The sequence below is a fragment of the Pecten maximus genome, chromosome 14 (genome assembly GCF_902652985.1).
Source record: "Pecten maximus chromosome 14, xPecMax1.1, whole genome shotgun sequence".
Lineage (NCBI taxonomy): Eukaryota > Metazoa > Mollusca > Bivalvia > Pectinida > Pectinidae > Pecten > Pecten maximus.
In genome coordinates, this window is record NC_047028.1 from 3461011 (window position 1) to 3482165 (window position 21155).

General features: G+C 37.3%; 1 protein-coding gene across 1 annotated transcript; it reads left to right on the top strand.

Moving 5' to 3' along the window:
* Positions 1 to 8409: 8409 nt before the first annotated feature.
* Positions 8410 to 16789, top strand: LOC117342805 (mucin-1-like). The gene is made up of 4 exons (XM_033905062.1): positions 8410 to 8625; positions 8826 to 8942; positions 14692 to 14799; positions 15579 to 16789. Exons 1-4 carry the CDS (start codon positions 8584 to 8586, stop codon positions 16302 to 16304), a joined length of 993 nt encoding a protein of 330 aa, XP_033760953.1. The 5' UTR covers positions 8410 to 8583; the 3' UTR covers positions 16305 to 16789.
* Positions 16790 to 21155: the final 4366 nt, after the last annotated feature.

A 21155-nucleotide genomic window follows, 5' to 3' on the forward strand; every position in this document is an offset into this window, starting at 1 on the left:
GAAGGTATTCATGTTCTTTTTTACATAGTAATACTTCGGACATTGCACTGAAACATATTTAAAGGTATGCTATATTAATGTTATTATCATATAAATGTTTTATGTAGTATTGAGCTTTATCATAACCACTTCTGTTGTCAGTATATTGTTTTGAAATGATCCAATCCGGCTTCAACATGCTGGGTCCAATATCGTTTTCCAGTAGTGGTGACTCGTCTGTCCACATAGAAAATGATAGCAGTCAATCGTCAAAATAATAAAAAATATATATATATATATATCAGTCAATCGTCAAAATAATAAAAGAAAAATTTTGTGCATTTAAATCAAAGATTGGTCGCTTATCTCCCTAAGAAGATGTATTTTCCCTCACCCATCCAATCTTGCAATACGGTATCATTTGGGACAATATGACAAAAGCTCAGGTACAAACCATTGAAAATATGCAAAAGCTGCTCGTATTATGACAGGTGACATTCTACAACTGTATAAACAGACAGAATGGGAGCCACTTTGAACTGGAAGAAACCATCATATAATTATCTAATTTCATAAAATGATTCATAACAATTCACCGCCATCCTCCTTCAGAGACACTACAAAAAATGTACTAATAACTCAATTCGCTGTAGAACCAATACTTACAAAAAGTCCTTCTTACCAAGACTGAAACTGCATTTAAAGGTTCTACTTCAGTGCCAACTTAGTATTACTATTCTGGAGTCAGACGAAGACAACTCGTCCATGCTAGAAACACTTTAACATTATTTCATTAAATGATTATTTACTCACGTAAAAACTTGTAGAATCTTCATTGTTTAGATGTAGACTATCAAATGAAACTGATGAACATTATCTTTTACATTGTTCCAAATATAGTAGCATTGGACAAGAAAGTGTCCTGACTTACCCTTACATTTAATTCTATGGAAATACTGACTTAACAATATTTCAGAGTATGCAAAGTCATATACGCATATAAAAAAAAGATTTGGATGATTTGTCTTATTCTGTCAGCGCGTCACTAGTTAGTTGGACATCTTACCGACATATCAACCATTCCTACTGTTGTTATCTCGACTCTATCGGTCCGTCACTAGTTTGGTGGGATATCTAACCGACATATTAACCATTCCTACTATTGTTATCTCGACTCTATCGGTCCGTCACTAGTTTGGTGGGATATCTAACCGACATATTAACCATTCCTACTATTGTTATCTCGACTCTATCGGCGCGTCACTAGTTGGTGGGATATCTATCCGACATATTAACCATTCCTACTATTGTTATCTAGACTCTATCGGCGCGTCACTAGTTTGGTGGGATATCTAACCGACATATTAACCATTCCTACTATTGTTATATAGACTCTATCGGCGTGTCACTAGTTGGTGGGATATCTAACAGACATATTAACCATTCCTACTATTGTTATCTAGACTCTATCGGCGCGTCACTAGTTGGTGGGATATCTAACCGACATATTAACCATTCCTACTATTGTTATCTAGACTCTATCGGCGCGTCACTAGTTGGTGGGATATCTAACCGACATATTAACCATTCCTACTATTGTTATCTGGACCATATCGGCGTGTCACTAGTTGGTTGGATATCTAACCGACATATTAACCATTCTTACTATTGTTATCTGGACCATATCGGCGTGTCACTAGTTGGTGGGATATCTAACCGACATATTAACAATTCCTACTATTGTTATCTCGACTCTATCGGCGCGTCACTAGTTGGTGGGATATCTAACCGACATATTAACAATTCCTACTATTGTTATCTCGACTCTATCGGCGCGTCACTAGTTGGTGGGATATCTAACCGACATATGAACCATTCCTACTATTGTTATCTAGACTCTATCGGCCCGTCACTAGTTGGTGGGATATCTAACCGACATATGAACCATTCCTACTATTGTTATCTCGACTCTATCGGCGCGTCACTAGTTGGTGGGATATCTAACCGACATATGAACCATTCCTACTATTGTTATCTAGACTCTATCGGCCCGTCACTAGTTGGTGGGATATCTAACCGACATATTAACAATTCCTACTATTGTTATCTCGACTCTATCGGTCCGTCACTAGTTGGTGGGATATCTAACCGACATATCAACCATTCCTACTATAGTTATCTCGACTCTATCGGCGGGTCACTAGTTGGTGGGATATCTAACCGACATATTAACCATTCCTACTATTGTTATCTCGACTCTATCGGTCCGTCACTAGTTTGGTGGGATATCTAACCGACATATTAACCATTCCTACTATTGTTATCTCGACTCTATCGGCGCGTCACTAGTTGGTGGGATATCTATCCGACATATTAACCATTCCTACTATTGTTATCTAGACTCTATCGGCGCGTCACTAGTTTGGTGGGATATCTAACCGACATATTAACCATTCCTACTATTGTTTTCTAGAATCTATCGGCGCAACACTAGTTGGTGGGATATCTAACTGACATATTAACCATTCTTACTATTGTTATCTGGACCATATCGGCGCGTCACTAGTTGGTGGGATATCTTACTGACATATTAACTATTCCTACTATTGTTATATAGACTATATCGGCGCGTCATTAGTTGGTGGGATATCTAACCGACATATTAACCATTCCTACTATTGTTATCTAGACTCTATCGGCGCGTCACTAGTTGGTGGGATATCTTACCGACATATTAACTTTTCCTACTATTGTTATCTGGACTCTATCGGCGCGTCACTAGTCTGGTGGGATATCTAACCGACATATTAACCATTCCTACTATTGTTATGTAGACTCTATCGGCCCGTCACTTGTTGGTGGGATATCTAACCGACATATTAACCATTCCTACTATTGTTATCTAGACTCTGTCGGCGCGTCACTAGTTGGTTGGATATCTAACCGACATATTAACCATTCCTACTAATGTTGTAATGTTATCTAGACTCTATCGGCGCGTCACTAGTTGGTGGGATATCTAACCGACATATTAACCATTCCTACTATTGTTATCTAGACTCTATCGGCGCAACACTAGCTGGTGGGATATCTAACTGACATATTAACCATTCCTACTATTGTTATCTGGACCATATCGGCGCGTCACTAGTTGGTGGGATATCTTACTGACATATCAACCATTCCTACTATTGTTATCTAGACTCTATCGGCGCATTACTAGTTGGTGGGATATCTAACCGACATATGAACCATTCCTACTATTGTTATCTGGACCATATCGGCGCATTACTAGTTGGTGGGATATCTAACTGACATATTAACCATTCCTACTATTGTTATCTGGACCATATCGGCGCATTACTAGTTGGTGGGATATCTAACTGACATATTAACCATTCCTACTATTGTTATCTAGACTCTATCGGCGCGTCACTAGTTGGTGGGATATCTAACCGAAATATTAACCATTCCTACTATTGTTATCTGGACTCTATCGGCGCAACACTAGTTGGTGGGATATCTAACCGACATATGAACCATTCCTACTATTGTTATCTGGACTCTATCGGCGCCTCACTAGTTGGTGGGATATCTAACCGACATATTAACTATTCCTACTATTGTTATCTGGACTATATCGGCGCGTCACTAGTTGGTGGGATATCTAACCGACATATTAACTATTCCTTCTATTGTTATCTGGACCATATCGGCGCGTCAATAGTTGGTGGGATATCTAACCGACATATTAACCATTCCTACTATTGTTATCTGGACCATATCGGCGCGTCACTAGTTGGTGGAATATCTTACTGACATATTAACCATTCCTACTTTTGTTATCTGGACTCTATCGGCGCGTCACTAGTTGGTGGGATATCTAACCGACATATTAACCATTCCTACTTTTGTTATCTGGACTCTATCGGCGCGTCACTAGTTGGTGGGATATCTAACCGACATATTAACCATTCCTATTATTGTTATCTAGACTCTATCGGCGCGTCACTAGTTGGTGGGATATCTAACCGACATATTAACCATTCCTACTATTGTTATCTGGACTCTATCGGCGCGTCACTAGTTGATGGGATATCTAACCGACATATTAAGCATTCCTACTATTGTTATCTAGACTCTATCGGCGCGTCACTAGTTGGTGGGATATCTAACCGACATATTAACCATTCCTACTATTGTTATCTAGACTCTATCGGCGTGTCATTAGTTATTGGGATATCTAACCGACATATTAACCATTCCCGCTATTGTTATATAGACTCTATCGGCGTGTCACTAGTTGGTGGGATATCTAACCGACATATTAACCATTCCTACTATTGTTATCTAGACTCTATCGGAGCGTCACTAGTTGGTGGGATATCTAACCGACATATTAACCATTCCTACTATTGTTATCTAGACCATATCGGCGCGTCACTAGTTGGTGGGATATCTAACCGACATATTAACCATTCCTACTATTGTTATCTGGACTCTATCGGCACGTCACTAGTTGGTGGGATATATAACCGACTTATTAAACATTCCTACTGTTGTTTTCAGGACTCTATCGGCGCGTCACTAGTTGGTGGGATATCTTACCGACATATTAACCATTCCTACTATTGTTATCTAGACTCTATCGGCGTGTCACTAGTTGGTGGGATATCTAACCGACATATTAACCATTCCTACTATTGTTATCTAGACTCTATCGGCGCGTCACTAGTTGGTGGGATATCTAACTGACATATTAACCATTCCTACTATTGTTATCTAGACTCTATCGGCGCGTCACTAGTTGGTGGGATATCTAACTGACATATTAACCATTTCTACTATTGTTATCTAGACACTATCGGCGTGTCACTAGTTGGTGGGATATCTAACCGACATATTAACCATTACTACTATTGTTATCTAGACTCTATCGGCGCGTCACTAGTTGGTGGGATATCTAACCGACATATGAACCATTCCTACTATTGTTATCTAGACTATCGGCGCGTCACTAGTTGGTGGGATATCTAACCGACATATTAACCATTCCTACTATTGTTATCTAGACTCTATCGGCGCGTCACTAGTTGGTGGGATATCTAACCGACATATTAACCATTCCTACTATTGTTATCTAGACTCTATCGGCGCGTCACTAGTTGGTGGGATATCTAACCGACATATCAACCATTCCTACTATTGTTATCTAGGCTCTATCGGCGCGTCACTAGTTGGTGGGATATCTAACCGACATATTAACCATTCCTACTATTGTTATATAGACTCTATCGGCGTGTCACTAGTTGGTGGGATATCTAACCGACATATTAACCATTCCTACTATTGCTATCTAGACTATATCGGCGCGTCACTAGTTGGTGAGATACAATGTATCTAACCGACATATTAACCATTCCTACTATTGCTATCTAGACTCTATCGGCGCGTCACTAGTTTGGTGGGATATCTAACCGACATATTAACCATTCCTACTATTGTTATCTGGACTCTATCGGCGTGTCACTAGTTGGTGGGATATCTAACCGACATATTAAGCATTCCTACTATTGTTATCTGGACTCTATCGGCCCGTCACTAGTTGGTGGGATATCTAACCGACATATTAACCATTCCTACTTTTGTTATCTGGACTCTATCGGCGCAACACTAGTTGGTGGGATATCTAACTGACATATTAACCATTCCTACTATTGTTATCTGGACTCTATCGGCGAGTCACTAGTTGGTGGGATATCTAACCGACATATTAACCATTCCTACTATTGTTATCTAGACTCTATCGGCGCATTACTAGTTGGTGGGATATCTAACCGACATATTAACCATTCCTACTATTGTTATCTGTACTCTACCGGAGCATCACTAGTTGGTGGGATATCTAACCGACATATGCTACTAATCTGTTCCTTCCCATTTCTTCTCTCCCTCTACCTTGTGTTGTCAGTATGATGCCATTCCTCCTTTAGAAGGTCTCCCTGCACGAACTTTTATATGAACAATTGTTTACAGTGCTGGCATGAAAATCAATTCAGGAGATATATTTATTGTGTCTATCACATGCTTCTGATTCCGTTTTCTAGGTATTCTTTACTTGGATATTATTTTCTGTACCAAGGAGACAATTTTATTTAAATGTCTATCGCTAGGTTCTTAAAGAAATAAAAATGTAATAAAATATAATTGTGGTAATTCGGAAGGGCTGTTCTCGAAACGAAAATGATCCTTAACAATTATCATATAAAGAATGGTGGTTCATCAATACTATAACTTGATAATTTTACAGCATAATTTATGGTTATTGGAAGACAGTTTGTTCCCTTCAGAAATTAAGCCGGAAAGTAAAACGAATGTATTTAATTATGATGATCTGAACACATCAACAGTATTATACCAGACGACCCCGAAAGGTACGGACCACATTTCATATGATAAACGTTAATACTACTCTTCTTTCGAAAACGACTTAATACATCACAAAGTAAAGCACTCATCATGTTCAGCCTTTCTATCCATAATTAACCGTAAAACATCATTCTCATCAATCAATCAGTAAGTCGACAGAAGAATCATATCTTCCCTTTTCTACCATGACGTAATTATAATTTACTGCTATAGAGGAAAACGCCTCTATTATTCTATATTTGGAACGGCTAAGCTTTGCAAGGGAGCACGAATAAGATTGAAACAGGTCGTAAATAAGGGGATTGTCAATGCTATAGATTGTAATGTATAACGATGACCAAGGCGTCTGGGGCTGCTACTTAAATAACGATGTCTCCTCCTAGAACCATTCATACTAGCGTCCAATGACCAAATAAATGACTGATTCCCTCAGAATTAGGACAATAGGCCTCTAATGGAACTTATCCCACTCCTTGATTAATGGTGTTGTTTATCTGTTTCTTTTAATAAGGTATACAGTGTTTGTTTAACGCCTTAACGCCGCTACTTACGTTTGATATACAATCTATGGAACTGATGGTGTAGGTGACGCTTCTAACTTTGCACTCCTACTTACCTTCAACGTCGAGTCATACATACTTTATATGGACTCATTAATCAAGATATTCAGTCTAGACTTGTGTAGGTCTGCCAAAAGATTGTATGGTCACCTCTGATGTTCATCTGGTTATGTATTAAACATGTTACATTATGTTTTAGCTATTAAACATGTTTAATAATGTCTTAATCATTGAACATACCTTATAATGTTTTAATTATTAAACATGTTTCATGATTTCTTGATTATCAAGTCTCGGTTTGCTGATGTTTTTAATGTATTACACCAAAATATTATCCGGGAATCAGAGCCACACACGCAGTCTAATGGGCTCCGTTTTTTTTTATTAAAGACACTATTAACACGTCATTGTGATTTGGTAATTGATCATTTTATGATTTTAAGATATCCTATGATATTACATAATAAAGTGTAAGTCAGAGTATGTTATTTTAAGAAAATTCCTGTCCTGAAATAAAATGTACATTCGTTTTTTGTAAGTACAGAGTTAAGCTAAAACATTCGTAATGGCTCGTCCCATGTAAAGTGCCATAATTCGCCGATGTTGACGTCAAGCCGTTGTCTGAGACTGCTATTCACGTAATTTTTAGAAACAGTATCTTTGTTATAAAACAATTTGAGATAATTTTTTCATGTTACACAGTCTTTTCTTAATAGCAATCGGATTATTTCAATCCAAGTCTCCATTACACAATTCTTTGCATTCTTTTATTTTGTAAAACTCGTCCATTAGACGGGTGATAGTTATTCCCGCTTCGTCATGTTGGCAACCTTTTGGGTTATTGTTTTCTAAATGCTGGTCTAAATAATATCTAGTTTCCCAGCTTACTGTATAATTTATGTAGGCTCACAGGGTAAAATAGCGACTATATGAGTTGTCTCCTACATAATATAATACAGGGTTCAATATAGCTAGGTTCCTACCATTCCTTCTATTCTATTGTACGATTAATTGAAATCTACATATAAATATAATATTTTAGACGAAAAAAAATATTATGATGAATTGATTAGAGTTTTTATAGAGATTTATTAGAGATTGATATATACAGTACTATTTTATTTTGTTTTCAAAGTAATATTTTACACGTAATGGATTATAAAAGCTGCTGTTGGTTGATAAATTGTCAAGAAAGATAAAGAAATCGATACATTTCATTAATTTCTTATTGGTATAAATGTGTTAAACTGTTAGCGTATGTAATCAACGATATGGGGTTTGAACTTTAACCTTTGAAACTGTAAATGAATGGAAGCCTAGACAAATTACATCCATGTGTAAACAATCGCCATCGAGATTACTCTGAACGGATGCCAAATCCGGGGCAGGTAGGCTTCACTTATGGTACGGGCTGCTTTCGTAGGTGGCTACAATATTACAATGTTCGGGTGGGCTTATCGCGATCCTAAACAAACTCCAGCTCTCTGTGTGATCCCGGGTCATATGAATGACCCGTCAGATTTTACATTTAAGTTGACGTTGGCTAGAATTGAAGTTAAATTTTCAGGAATATCGTGCAGCTTACAGGTCATACTGTGTGGGCAAACGATTTACCATGCGATTCGGAATAGCTATACTTTTGCAAGCATTACCCTTGGTACGTATAATATACACAATTTTATTAAAACATTAACATTCCTATTTGTTTTATAAAACGGTGTTTTATGACTCGTTGGTCTTATAATAGCTATAATTTGAAACGAATTATACATTTAATCGTAGTTCAAATTTATTCATTATTAAAATAAATCATATTTCCATTCGTTGACTGTATTGTGTTTGGAATGCTTTGTTTAGCTCGTACTCGGCCGCTTCTCCAACTTTGACGCTGTGCCTGCCCCTCAACATGAGCCCGTACGGTTAATGGACGCTATCGCAGAGGATGGAAGTGTTGTTTACAGCGACGAAGCCTCGGTGAGATAATTAAATTCTATACTTTACATTGTTTAAAGATACTAAAAAATCGTGATGGCCATTAGAGTCGAGCTACATCACTAATTTTTTTCTGCAACGACTTTCAATATCCAAAATTTCAAATATAATAAGTAAAAGCGTAGGCGGTCTACCTGCAAACAATTTTACGTTTAGTTAGGACTATTTATATTGTCATATATGTACCTTGTACATTGGGATTCCGTTCGTGTAGTGCTTAAACTTATTAATCCTACAATGGCCAAAAAGCGGTACGAAGCGGTGCTCATAATTCATTTGAGCGCTCTCTAGTTAAGCTTTAGTCCAGTAAACATTCCTGCATTTGTAGCCTTCCGAACAGTGACATCATTCAGAAAGTATACCTTTGTTTGATGTTTTTCTCACACCTCATGTTAAAATCAATATCAAAGAAATTAGTAAAAATAAGAGAATCTTTTTTATACTGTTTATAATCCATTAACTCTCCTCTAACATTCAACACTTGGGTCCTTAGCATTAATGAAGTTTTCCAGAAAGAATTCCACGGTCGTGTCTCTAGTATTAATGGTCGTGTCTCTAGTATTGATGGAGTGTTTAGAAATAATTCCACGGTCGTGTCTCTAGTATTAATGAAGTGTTCTAGAAAGAATTCGACATTTGTGTCTCTAGCATTAATGAAGTTTTTAGAAGGAATTCCACGTTTGTCTCTCTAGTTTTAAAGAAGTGTTCTAGAAAGAATTGCACGTTTGTGTCTCTAGTTCTAATGGAGGGTTCTAAAAAGAAGTTCACGTTTGTGTCTCTAGTATAAATGAAGTGTTAAGAAGGAATTCCACGTTTGTCTCTCTAGTTTTAAGGAAGTGTTCTAGAAAGAATTGCACGTTTGTGTCTCTAGTTCTAATGGAGGGTTCTAAAAAGAAGTTCACATTTGTGTCTCTAGTATTAATGAAGTGTCTAGAAAGGATTCCACGTTTGTTTCTCTTGTTTTAATGAATTGTTCTATTAAGAATTCCACGTTTGTGTATCTAGTATTAATGAAGTGTTCTAGAAAGAAGTCCACGTTTGTGTGTCTCTAGTATGAATGAAGTGTTCTAGTAAGAAGTCCACGTTTGTGTGTCTCTAGTATGAATGAAGTGTTCTAGTAAGAATTCCACGTTTGTGTCTCTAGTATTAATGAAGTGTTCTAGAAAGAATTCCGCATTTGTGTCTCTAGTATTAATGAAATGTTATAGAAAGAATTCAACGGTCATGTCTCTAGTATTAATGAAGTGTTATAGAAAGAATTCCACGTTTGTGTCTTAGTATTAATGAAGTATTCTAGAAAGAATGCCGCATTTGTGTCTCTAGTATTAATGAAGTATTCTAGAAAGAATGCCGCATTTGTGTCTCTAGTATTAATGAAGTATTCTAGAAAAAATTCCACGTTTGTGTCTCTAGTATTAATGAAGTGTTCTAGAAAGAATGCCGCTTTTGTGTCTCTAGTATTAATGAAGTATTCTAGAAAGAAGTCCAAGTTTGTGTCTCTAGTATTAATGAAGTATTCTAGAAAGAATTCCACGTTTGTGTCTCTAGTATTAATGAAGTGTTCTAGAAAGAATGCCGCTTTTGTGTCTCTAGTATTAATGAAGTATTCTAGAAAGAAGTCCAAGTTTGTGTCTCTAGTATTAATGAAGTGTTCTAGTAAGAATTCCGCATTTGTGTCTCTTCTATTAATGAAGTGTTCTAGAAAGAATTCCGCATTTGTGTCTCTAGTATTAATGAAGTGTTGTAGAAAGAATTCCGCATTTGTGTCTCTAGCATTAATGAAGTGTTCTAGAAAGAACTCCACGGTCGCGTCTCTAGAGAAATTAATGAAGTCTTCTAAAAAGAATTCCTCGTTTTTGTCTCTAGTATTAAGGAAGTGTTCTCGAAAAACAAATCACGTTTGTGTCCCATAGATTAATGAAATGTTATAGAAAAACTACCCATGTGTATGATATTGACTTCTATTACTCTATATGTATTAAGGTACTCGTTACATGAATGTTGTTTTTTACAATGTTGTGCAATATCTTGGCGTTAAATTCTTACGATGGGCTTTACGTCCCCAAAGTTTGATGTTTCCTACATGTTTTGGTCCTAAGGAATATGGCATTGGCTCAAATAAATAGTTGAAATTCGATAGTAGTTAAGTATGCATTCATCAATATTTGAAAATGACAGACTGGTTGAAATACGGAACGTAAGACGTATTCTTTTGATATGAAACTTTCTAACTCCCGAGCAAAAGAATTCCAGTCGAACGTCAGACGTACGTTTGAGTACAATTTGAGATATCTCCCCTGTGATCGCTGATACAAATGCTTATACAGTCAGGAGCCATGTTTGTCTCTGACACAAGGAAAACGACAGAACATCACGACCAAATATATAGGGGAGATAACTCATATTTAGTTGATAAAAATGAAATAACACAATAATTTGGTTTTTTTTTATTCCATTATGTAACATTGGTCATGATTTATCACTACACAAAGGGTTATATCAGTTCATCTAAGGCAAGAAAACATTTAAAATATGATTTCCATATTTTGTTGTAATCAAAACTACCAGCCCCCCACCCCCAACTGAAATAGGATTCCCCTTGTTACTTTAAACATTTACAGAGAATTGTGACATGTTTTCATCCTGATTTTAAATAATCCAGATATCGAGGAAATTAGCATGGAAAGGCAAGATCACATATGTTATTTTTGATTACAATTGGTTCGTTATTTCCTAATAGTGTCGTATCTATAAGATATTCTAGAAGTTCTAAAATGACAAACCAGCTTTTAGACGCGGTTTTATTCCGCATGCGTCGTACACTTAAATAACCTTCTATGAATAAATTCAAAATAAGTGAAACGAAAGATTCCCCATGAAATACGTATAAAATAGGAATACCTTGTATCAATATAACAACATTCCCTTTAAAACACCTGGTCAGTTCTTTTAGTTTTATTTTACTTCCAAATAATACAAACTAAGACACCACAAACTAATATACACGTAACAATCTAACATGGAGAATTATTATTTAACAATTACCATATACAGTCGATAAGCCACAAGTGGTTTGTTTATAAACCATGACATCAGTAGGTACTACATTACCAGGTGTAGCACACACTGGTGGTGAGCCCCAAACGGCGTATACAATATTGGTGATCTTTCTGCATGATTTTACATATTTATATTTTTCGATGAAATCAACTGAATCAATAAATAAAATTTCATTGCAATTTATTATAGAAAAGGTTACAACCCTGGACATATTTTAAGAAAATCATAGAATATAACATTCCTCAGAATTATGCAATGATAAGTCAGCAATAGTTCAAAGTATGAATTAAGTTGCAAAAATTGCTGCCGTTCATTGTTTTATTGCTTATGTACATTGTATACATCTACAAATATATTACATTGGTCCAAAATTCAAATACAGTAAAACTCGGATAAGTCGAAGTCGACGGGACCAAGCAAAATATTCGACTTATCCGATGGTTCGACTTATCCGTGTTTGTATACGGAGACAAAACCCAACTTTCATCGGTTGTATGCAGAACAAGTGCTTACATGATAATATAGTCGAAAATAAGCAATACATAATAACAAAGAAATTAATTAATTGTACATGATAACAATTATTCCTTTATCTAATAAACAATATTGTGCACAGTTACAGATAAAAACAAAGTTCATGCGTAAAATAGTCTTTGACATAGACACACGATTTACACACGGGAGTCGCAAATGACAGCATAATATTCTATGAAAACGTTACATATATTATAAGAATATAAATATATATATTGTACTCATATTATCTATCTTTAAATCCGTTTATATTGTTCTCCAATTTAACAATATTAAACAATAAACAGTCCGGGAAAATTGATCGACCGTACGCGTGCTGATTTTGTATCAAAGGTGAAGGCCGCGGTCAGTGTTTTATCGGCTGCATAATCATGCATTGCCACAATCTTTTGAACAGAGTAAAAACATTCCGCATATCATTGTTACTATTGCATCGTCGTATTCAGAATTTAGGCATATATAGATAAATCAATGACAGACAGGTATTTTTCTTTGCATTTTTCGATGGAAGATATGTAATTTATCGTTTACCTTTTCCTTATTTTTTTCGGCGGCCTTGTGCATCAAAACAGTAAACAGAACACATCGGTTTGTAGACTAAAACGTGCACATTTTATTCTTAGTTATGTATACCTGAACGTTTTACTTCACCTGAGCACCTGTATAAACAATTGGATGATGCGTAACCGACAGCCGGAAACTAATAATAGGCTCTGTTTACACCGTTACGGGTGATCGGTCACACTCGGTCAATCAGACGAGGCCAGCAAATTTTACCTGAGACAGCATGACGCCTCGATGTTCGACACAAAAATGGAAATTTTGGTATAGTTTAGAAGGGAGGGACCACAAAATATATTCGACACAACCGCAGTATTCGATTCAACAGTGTTCGAGTCATCCGTGCTTAATTTACTAAGATAAAGAAGGGGAAAAATCGGGACCGAACGAAACGTTCGACTCATCCGATGTATTCGATTCAACCGTGTTCGACACAAGTGAGTTTTACTGTAATACCTTTTGAAACAGTATAAAAAGCAAATCGTTCATTCAATTAATCGTCTGGATTCGAGAAATCGTATGATAATTTTCTCAATTTCTATTCCACATAGTATGTAACTAGCGTTGCAAGCAATATATCATGTACTACAACATCTATTAGATTGCATTAAACAAGACTAACAATTTATCATCAATCATGTACTCCAATATCTATTAGATTGCATTAAACAATAGTTATAATGATACACAAGGAAGTCAAACATCCGACACTAATGATGAATTTGAGGGAAGGAAAGCCAAACAAGTACCTGTTTGATGTCAGAGAAAACATGTTTATAACAATAATATCGCTACCAATTGGTGGGCGGGGATGACTATGGCGTTATCTCACTGTCCATACCGACGTCTCCCGACACGGGGAGGATGTAGCGATTAAAGGATACATAGAGGGAAACCTATCAACACGACTTGCTCAAATATGTAATATCAACACTATTGCCTGAAAGTGACAGGTTCCGTTATCCTTAATGAGTTTCTACTGTTATTAAATAGATATTGGTCAAATTTGTGTGAAGACAAACAGGGAAAACTTGGCATTGTTGGAATGTTTAATGTTTACAGTATTTATTAGCGCATGATTGACGTTCTTTCGTGTTGAACGGATTTCCTGGATTCAAATGATAGCTCCCAATCATGCGATTTGGAATTTTACTACTATTGGAATTTGGTAGGAAATATAATTGAAGCCTAGTTTTTACGTTTTGAAACACTATGTTGAAGAAATCCAAACACCAGATATTGAAAAGGAGATAGCACATCAATACTTAATTTCAATCTAAAATGATAATAAAATAAAAGGAAGCCTGAATAAGAAGGTTTACAGATGTGTAATTAAGAAAGTATAATGAGGATATAACAATGTGTTCTGTATGAAGATAGATTAACTGTCTTCTTCATCCACGATAACTGTCATGTTTACCCACTTTTTTTCGAAGTTTTGGTGCTTCCGTTTTTCCTTTTTAACCGCAAATTATTGAGAGATAAGTCATTTTGAATACACTTTCAATCAACAAAATCACTGATGGTTTACATGTAAGTATCGTCATATTATTTACGTGATTTTCTATTCCTTCAGAGATTAACCAGTGTTAAAGACAACAACTTCAAAGCTTGTTTCATCACCGATTTGGATCCGGAATGGAATTTGGATATAAACGAGAAGCAGGAGCTTGTGGATACCCATGTTAGTATATATCAAGGTTTATTCTCTAGAAATTTCCCCCTTTTTACACTGAACTGTCTTCTTTGTATCAATTTATCGGATTGCTTATGTTCTTGTTTACGATGGAATTCATTGCTTTTGACATTTATGACGCAATAATCATTTTAGTAAACATTAGTTGACGCTGATTACTATAGAATACTTACAGTCCGGTAATGGGAAAACTGGGAAAATAATGGTAACAACATCAAAGTTAGAATTCTAAATCGTACATTCATTACCCTAGTAATACCTAGGAATCCTCTCTGGTTTATTAAAAACTGATGTTAAAGGCCGTGATATGATCATCTATAATCTTACAGAATATAAAATTTATCTGTAGATGGATCTGGGTGAATACCTAACTCAGTAACTGTATAAATATCGTTTTTGATTATGTGGTAACGTATTTAGAATCAGACCAATTTCCATTAATTGACATGGATTAATTGACATTTAAGTCGGTTATATTTATACATTTTTTTATCTATTTGAACTAAGATAAGTCCAATTGTTGTGATTTATTGAACATTAACTGTTTAGGTGTCAAAGTACTTGTACATGAGAGTTCCTTTTATGGGAAGTGAAAAATATGTTTTGCAGTCATTACCAACAAATGAGACACCGGTAGTCCGGGGATTCCCTAAATCAACTTCTGTTACTAAAGATAAGATCAGGCATACACAGAGGGGAGGGACATTTAGAGACTGGTCTGATATAATTACTGTTTAAATGGTTTAATTGATTTTTTTAATTTTCAGGAACCCGAAATAGTGAGAAGTCCTCTTCAGTATGAAAACCTGAAGATACGAACTGGTGACATGATTGCTATGATGTGCAAAAAATCCAAGATATATTGGTTGACGGAGACCCACTCCCAGCCCCTACAATCCGCCAGGTCGGCTGATAGTGATAGCCCTGGTTTGCCTCCACGGGTATATCACCCTATCGTGCCATCTCACTCTGGAGTCCCCCATCATGCACCTAGCCATATGGGTGTTCCCCAACACGCTCCAGCCCCTCAGCATGTTCCAGGTCATATGGGAGCCCCTCAGCATGTCCCGGCTCATATGGGAGCCCCTCATCATGTTCCAGGTCATATGGGAGTCCCTCATCATGCCCCGGCTCATATGGGTATCCCTCAAAAAGTCCCGGGTCATATGGCACCGGTTCAGCAACAGCGGCCACAGCATGTACCAGGACACGCGGCGTTTCATGCTCCTGATCGTGTTCCAGTAGCTGCACCACACCACGACGCTGAACATATTCCTCAGCCTGGCAGGTTTCACGCACCTGCAGCGCCATTCCACCAGCCACAGGGTATGCTTGTTCCAAGGCACCTTCCCTTCATCAGGCCACTTCCACCCGCTGCTGACCCAGCCAAAGTCCCGGGCAAACGTCACCACTCACAGAGTGACCAAGATCGGCCAATGGCTATCCCGGAGAGGCTGAGTATGGCTCGGCCTGAGTTAAAGAATCGTCAGTAATTGGTAGAAACATCAACCGGAGACGGCAGACTCCTCTGCAAAGTATGGCACATAAGTTTGTGTTGAACTAGCTAAAATATTAACTCTCTGATATAGCTTACCATATTCTTCTTTATGATAACTTTCCAAAACATCTTTAAAATGAGATGAGGTGAGAAAAACCACCAACGGACAAATGCGAGAACTGTTATATTACATCGTCTGTCTTGTTTTTAACCACATATACTATATACCCACCATCAATGAAATATCACAACCAAATGAACGTTAATTTGATCCGAAATTCTTTACTTTTTAAACATATCTGTCGCTAAATTCCCGAGATTCTGTTTTCCCTGTACATCTATTAATGTTTGTCCTATATATATACCTAGTATTCTGTTAACATTATAATGAAAGAAAAAAGGGATTTGAATTTTCCGTGCTTTCATCGTGTCAAATGATATCAATTTCAATGTGATGATAATAAAAATCACTGATTAACATGCTTGTTTTTGGCTTACTTCCTTGTATATAGCAGTAATATCATTATTTGTCTACAAAAATATGTAATAAACATGTTTGAAGTTAATAAATGACACTAATAGCCTAATTATAGGTAAGAACAGCTGATGTTACGACTTACTCTCTGTAATATCCTTAGTCTAATCCCTATAGTTCTGTGTAGTTATATCTATCGGTGTCCCTGACGTACCCCGGATAGGTCTATACCTATAATTCTGTGTAGTTTTATCAATGGTTTCCTTCTCGTCCCCCGGATAGGTCTATACCTATAATTATGTGTAGTTATATCAATCGGTGTCCTTATCATACCTCGGATAGGTCTATACCTATAATTCTGTGTAGTTATATCTATCGGTGTCCCTGACGTACCCCGGATAGGTCTATACCTATAATTCTGTGTAGTTTATCAATCGGTGTCCTTGTCATACCTCTGATAGGTCTATACCTATAATTCTGTGTAGTTTTATCAATCGGTGTCCTTGTCGTACCCCGGATAGGTCTATACCTATAATTCTGTGTAGTTATATCTATCGGTGTCCTGGTCATACCCCGGATAGGTCTATACCTATAATTCTGTGTAGTTTTATCAATCGGTGTCCTTGTCGTACCCCGGATAGGTCTATACCTATAATTCTGTGTAGTTTTATCTATCGGTGTCCTTGTCATACCCCGAATAGGTATATACCTATAATTCTGTGTAATTTTATCAATCGGTGTCCTTGTCGTACCCCGGATAGATCTATACTATTAGACTCTATCATATGTGGTCATGTAGGATAGGGATATTCCACCCGAGGGGTCACAAAATGTGGTAAAACCCGAGGCTCCGCCGAGGGTTTTACCACATTTTGTGACCCAGAGGGTGAAATATCCATATCCTACATGAACCACATATGATTGAGTATTTTTCTCTCATTCCCCAACCTAAAATATGCAAGAATAGGCACTATCTGTCGATAGCTTTCTCAGATAGACGCCATTTTTTCTCAATCCAAACTTTTTTCTACTGCATATAATAAAAAAAAAGAAAAGCGCCAATCGATTTACCATACCCCATATATGCAAATTTTGTTTGCTGTTCTAAAAACGAAGAAAACCATTGATTTCCACAGTCCAACGTTGTTTCAGCAGCCCTGTCATTGCAAGCGAAGCCAAATCACTTGATGTCGGCCAAGCTAGTGTGTCCTTTCGCGTGAAAATATAGTTCCATGTTTTATTAATAAAAAACAATAAAAGAACGTGTTTTTTTTTTACATAATTTATATCATATATAAAAATAATTATTATCTCATTACATATCTTAATTCAATGTATTGTTGAAATGTTTATAGATAGATCTACTTTCGGTTCGGCGACCTACTTTTGTATCATTGCGCGCGCGTGGCTATCCTACACCGGAAGCGAGGTAATACACACACAGCAAGCATGGGTGTATTTACATGGATAGACCAGTATGATACCGGTTGGGATGAGAGAACTATAATTCTGTGTAGTTTTATCAATCGGTGTCCTTGTCATCCCTCGGATAGGTCTATACCTATAATTCTGTGTAGTTTTATCAATCGGTGTCCTTGTCGTACCTCGGATAGGTCTATACCTATAATTCTGTGTAGTTTTATCAATCGGTGTCCTTGTCATACCTCTGATAGGTCTATACCTATAATTCTGTGTAGTTTTATCAATCGGTGTCCTTGTCGTACCCCGGATAGGTCTATACCTATAATTCTTTGTAGTTTTATCAATCGGTGTCCTTGTCGTACCCCGGATAGGTCTATACCTATAATTCTGTGTATTTATATCAATCGGTGTCCTTGTCGTACCGCGGATAGGTCTATACCTATAATTCTGTGTAGTTTTATCAATCGGTGTCCTTGTCGTACCCCGGATAGGTCTATACCTATAATTCTGTGTAGTTTTATCAATCGGTGTCCTTGTCCTGTCTCGGATAGGTCTATACTTATAATTCTGTGTAGTTTATCAATCGGTTTCCTTGTCATACCCCGGATAGGTCTATACCTATAATTCTGTGTAGTCGGTGTCCTTGTCATACCTCGGATAGGTCTGTACCTATAATTCTGTGTAGTTTTATCAATCGGTGTCCTTGTCGTACCCCGGATAGGTCTATACCTATAATTCTGTGTAGTTATATATATCGGTGTCCTTGTCATACCTCGGATAGGTCTATACCTATAATTCTGTGTAGTTATATCTATCGGTGTCCTTGTCGTACCCCGGATAGGTCTATACCTATAATTCTGTGTAGTTATATCAATCGGTGTCCTTGTCGTACCCCGGATAGGTCTATACCTATAATTCTGTGTAGTTTTATCAATCGGTGTCCTTGTCGTACCCCGGATAGGTCTATACCTATAATTCTGTGTAGTTTTATCAATCGGTGTCCTTGTCGTACCCCGGATAGGTCTATACCTATAATTCTGTGTAGTTTTATCAATCGGTGTCCTTGTCGTACCCCGGATAGGTCTATACCTATAATTATGTGTAGTTATATCAATCGGTGTCCTTGTCGTACCCCGGATAGGTATATACCTATAATTATGTGTAGTTATATCAATCGGTGTCCTTGTCGTACCCCGGATAGGTATATACCTATAATTCTGTGTAGTTTTATCAATCGGTGTCCTTTTCATCCCTCGGATAGGTCTATACCTATAATTCTGTGTAGTTTTATCAATCGGTGTCCTTGTCGTACCCCGGATAGGTCTGTACCTATAATTCTGTGTAGTTTTATCAATCGGTGTCCTTGTCGTACCCCGGATAGGTCTATACCTATAATTCTGTGTAGTTTTATCAATCGGTGTCCTTGTCGTACCCCGGATAGGTCTATACCTATAATTCTGTGTAGTTATATCAATCGGTGTCCTTGTCGTACCCCGGATAGGTCTATACCTATAATTCTGTGTAGTTTTATCAATCGGTGTCCTTGTCGTACCCCGGATAGGTCTATACCTATAATTCTGTGTAGTTTTATCAATCGGTGTCCTTGTCGTACCTCGGATAGGTCTATACCTATAATTCTGTGTAGTTTTATCAATCGGTGTCCTTGTCCTGTCTCGGATAGGTATATACCTATAATTCTGTGTAGTTTATCAATCGGTTTCCTTGTCATACCCCGGATAGGTCTATACCTATAATTCTGTGTAGTCGGTGTCCTTGTCGTACCCCGGATAGGTCTATACCTATAATTCTGTGTAGTTTTATCAATCGGTGTCCTTGTCGTACCCCGGATAGGTCTATACCTATAATTCTGTGTAGTTATATCAATCGGTGTCCTTGTCGTACCCCGGATAGGTCTATACCTATAATTCTGTGTAGTTTTATCAATCGGTGTCCTTGTCGTACCCCGGATAGGTCTATACCTATAATTCTGTGTAGTTTTATCAATCGGTGTCCTTGTCGTACCCCGGATAGGTCTATACCTATAATTCTGTGTAGTTTATCAATCGGTGTCCTTGTCCTGTCTCGGATAGGTCTATACCTACAATTCTGTGTAGTTATATCAATCAGTGTCCTTGTCATCCCTCGGATAGGTCTATACCTATAATTCTGTGTAGTTATATCAATCGGTGTCCTTGTCATCCCTCGGATAGGTCTATACCTATAATTCTGTGTAGTTATATCAATCGGTGTCCTTGTCGTACCCCGGATAGGTCTATACCTATAATTCTGTGTAGTTTTATCAATCGGTGTCCTTGTCGTACCCCGGATAGGTCTATACCTATAATTCTGTGTAGTTTTATCAATCGGTGTCCCTGACGTACCCCGGATAGGTATATACCTATAACTCTGTGTAGTTTTATCAATCGGTGTCCTTGTCGTACCCCGGATAGGTCTATACCTATAATTCTGTGTAGTTATATCAATCGGTGTCCTTGTCGTACCACGGATAGGTCTATACCTATAATTATGTGTAGTTATATCAATCGGTGTCCTTGTCGTACCCCGGATAGGTCTATACCTATAATTCTGTGTAGTTATATCAATCGGTGTCCTTGACGTACCTCGGATAGGTCTATACCTATAATTCTGTGTAGTTATATCAATCGGTGTCCTTGTCGTACCCCGGATAGGTCTATACCTATAATTCTGTGTAGTTATATCAATCGGTGTCCTTGTCATCCCTCGGATAGGTATATACCTATAATTCTGTGTAGTTATATCAATCGGTGTCCTTGTCGTACCCCGGATAGGTCTATACCTATAATTCTGTGTAGTTTTATCAATCGGTGTCCCTGTCGTACCCCGGATAGGTCTATATCTATGTTTTAAACCAGGGATGTGTTTTTGTGACCCGTTCTGGTTATAAACCAGGGACACATTCATGTCATA

Bases quoted from the DNA above. Each gene is read 5' to 3' on its own strand.
- LOC117342805 (XM_033905062.1), top strand. From the start codon at position 8,584: ATGCGATTCGGAATAGCTATACTTTTGCAAGCATTACCCTTG. The intron at 8,626-8,825 runs GTACGTATAATA...TGCTTTGTTTAG, and splicing joins TTTTGCAAGCATTACCCTTG to CTCGTACTCGGCCGCTTCTC. The intron at 14,800-15,578 runs GTTAGTATATAT...TTTAATTTTCAG, and splicing joins AGGAGCTTGTGGATACCCAT to GAACCCGAAATAGTGAGAAG.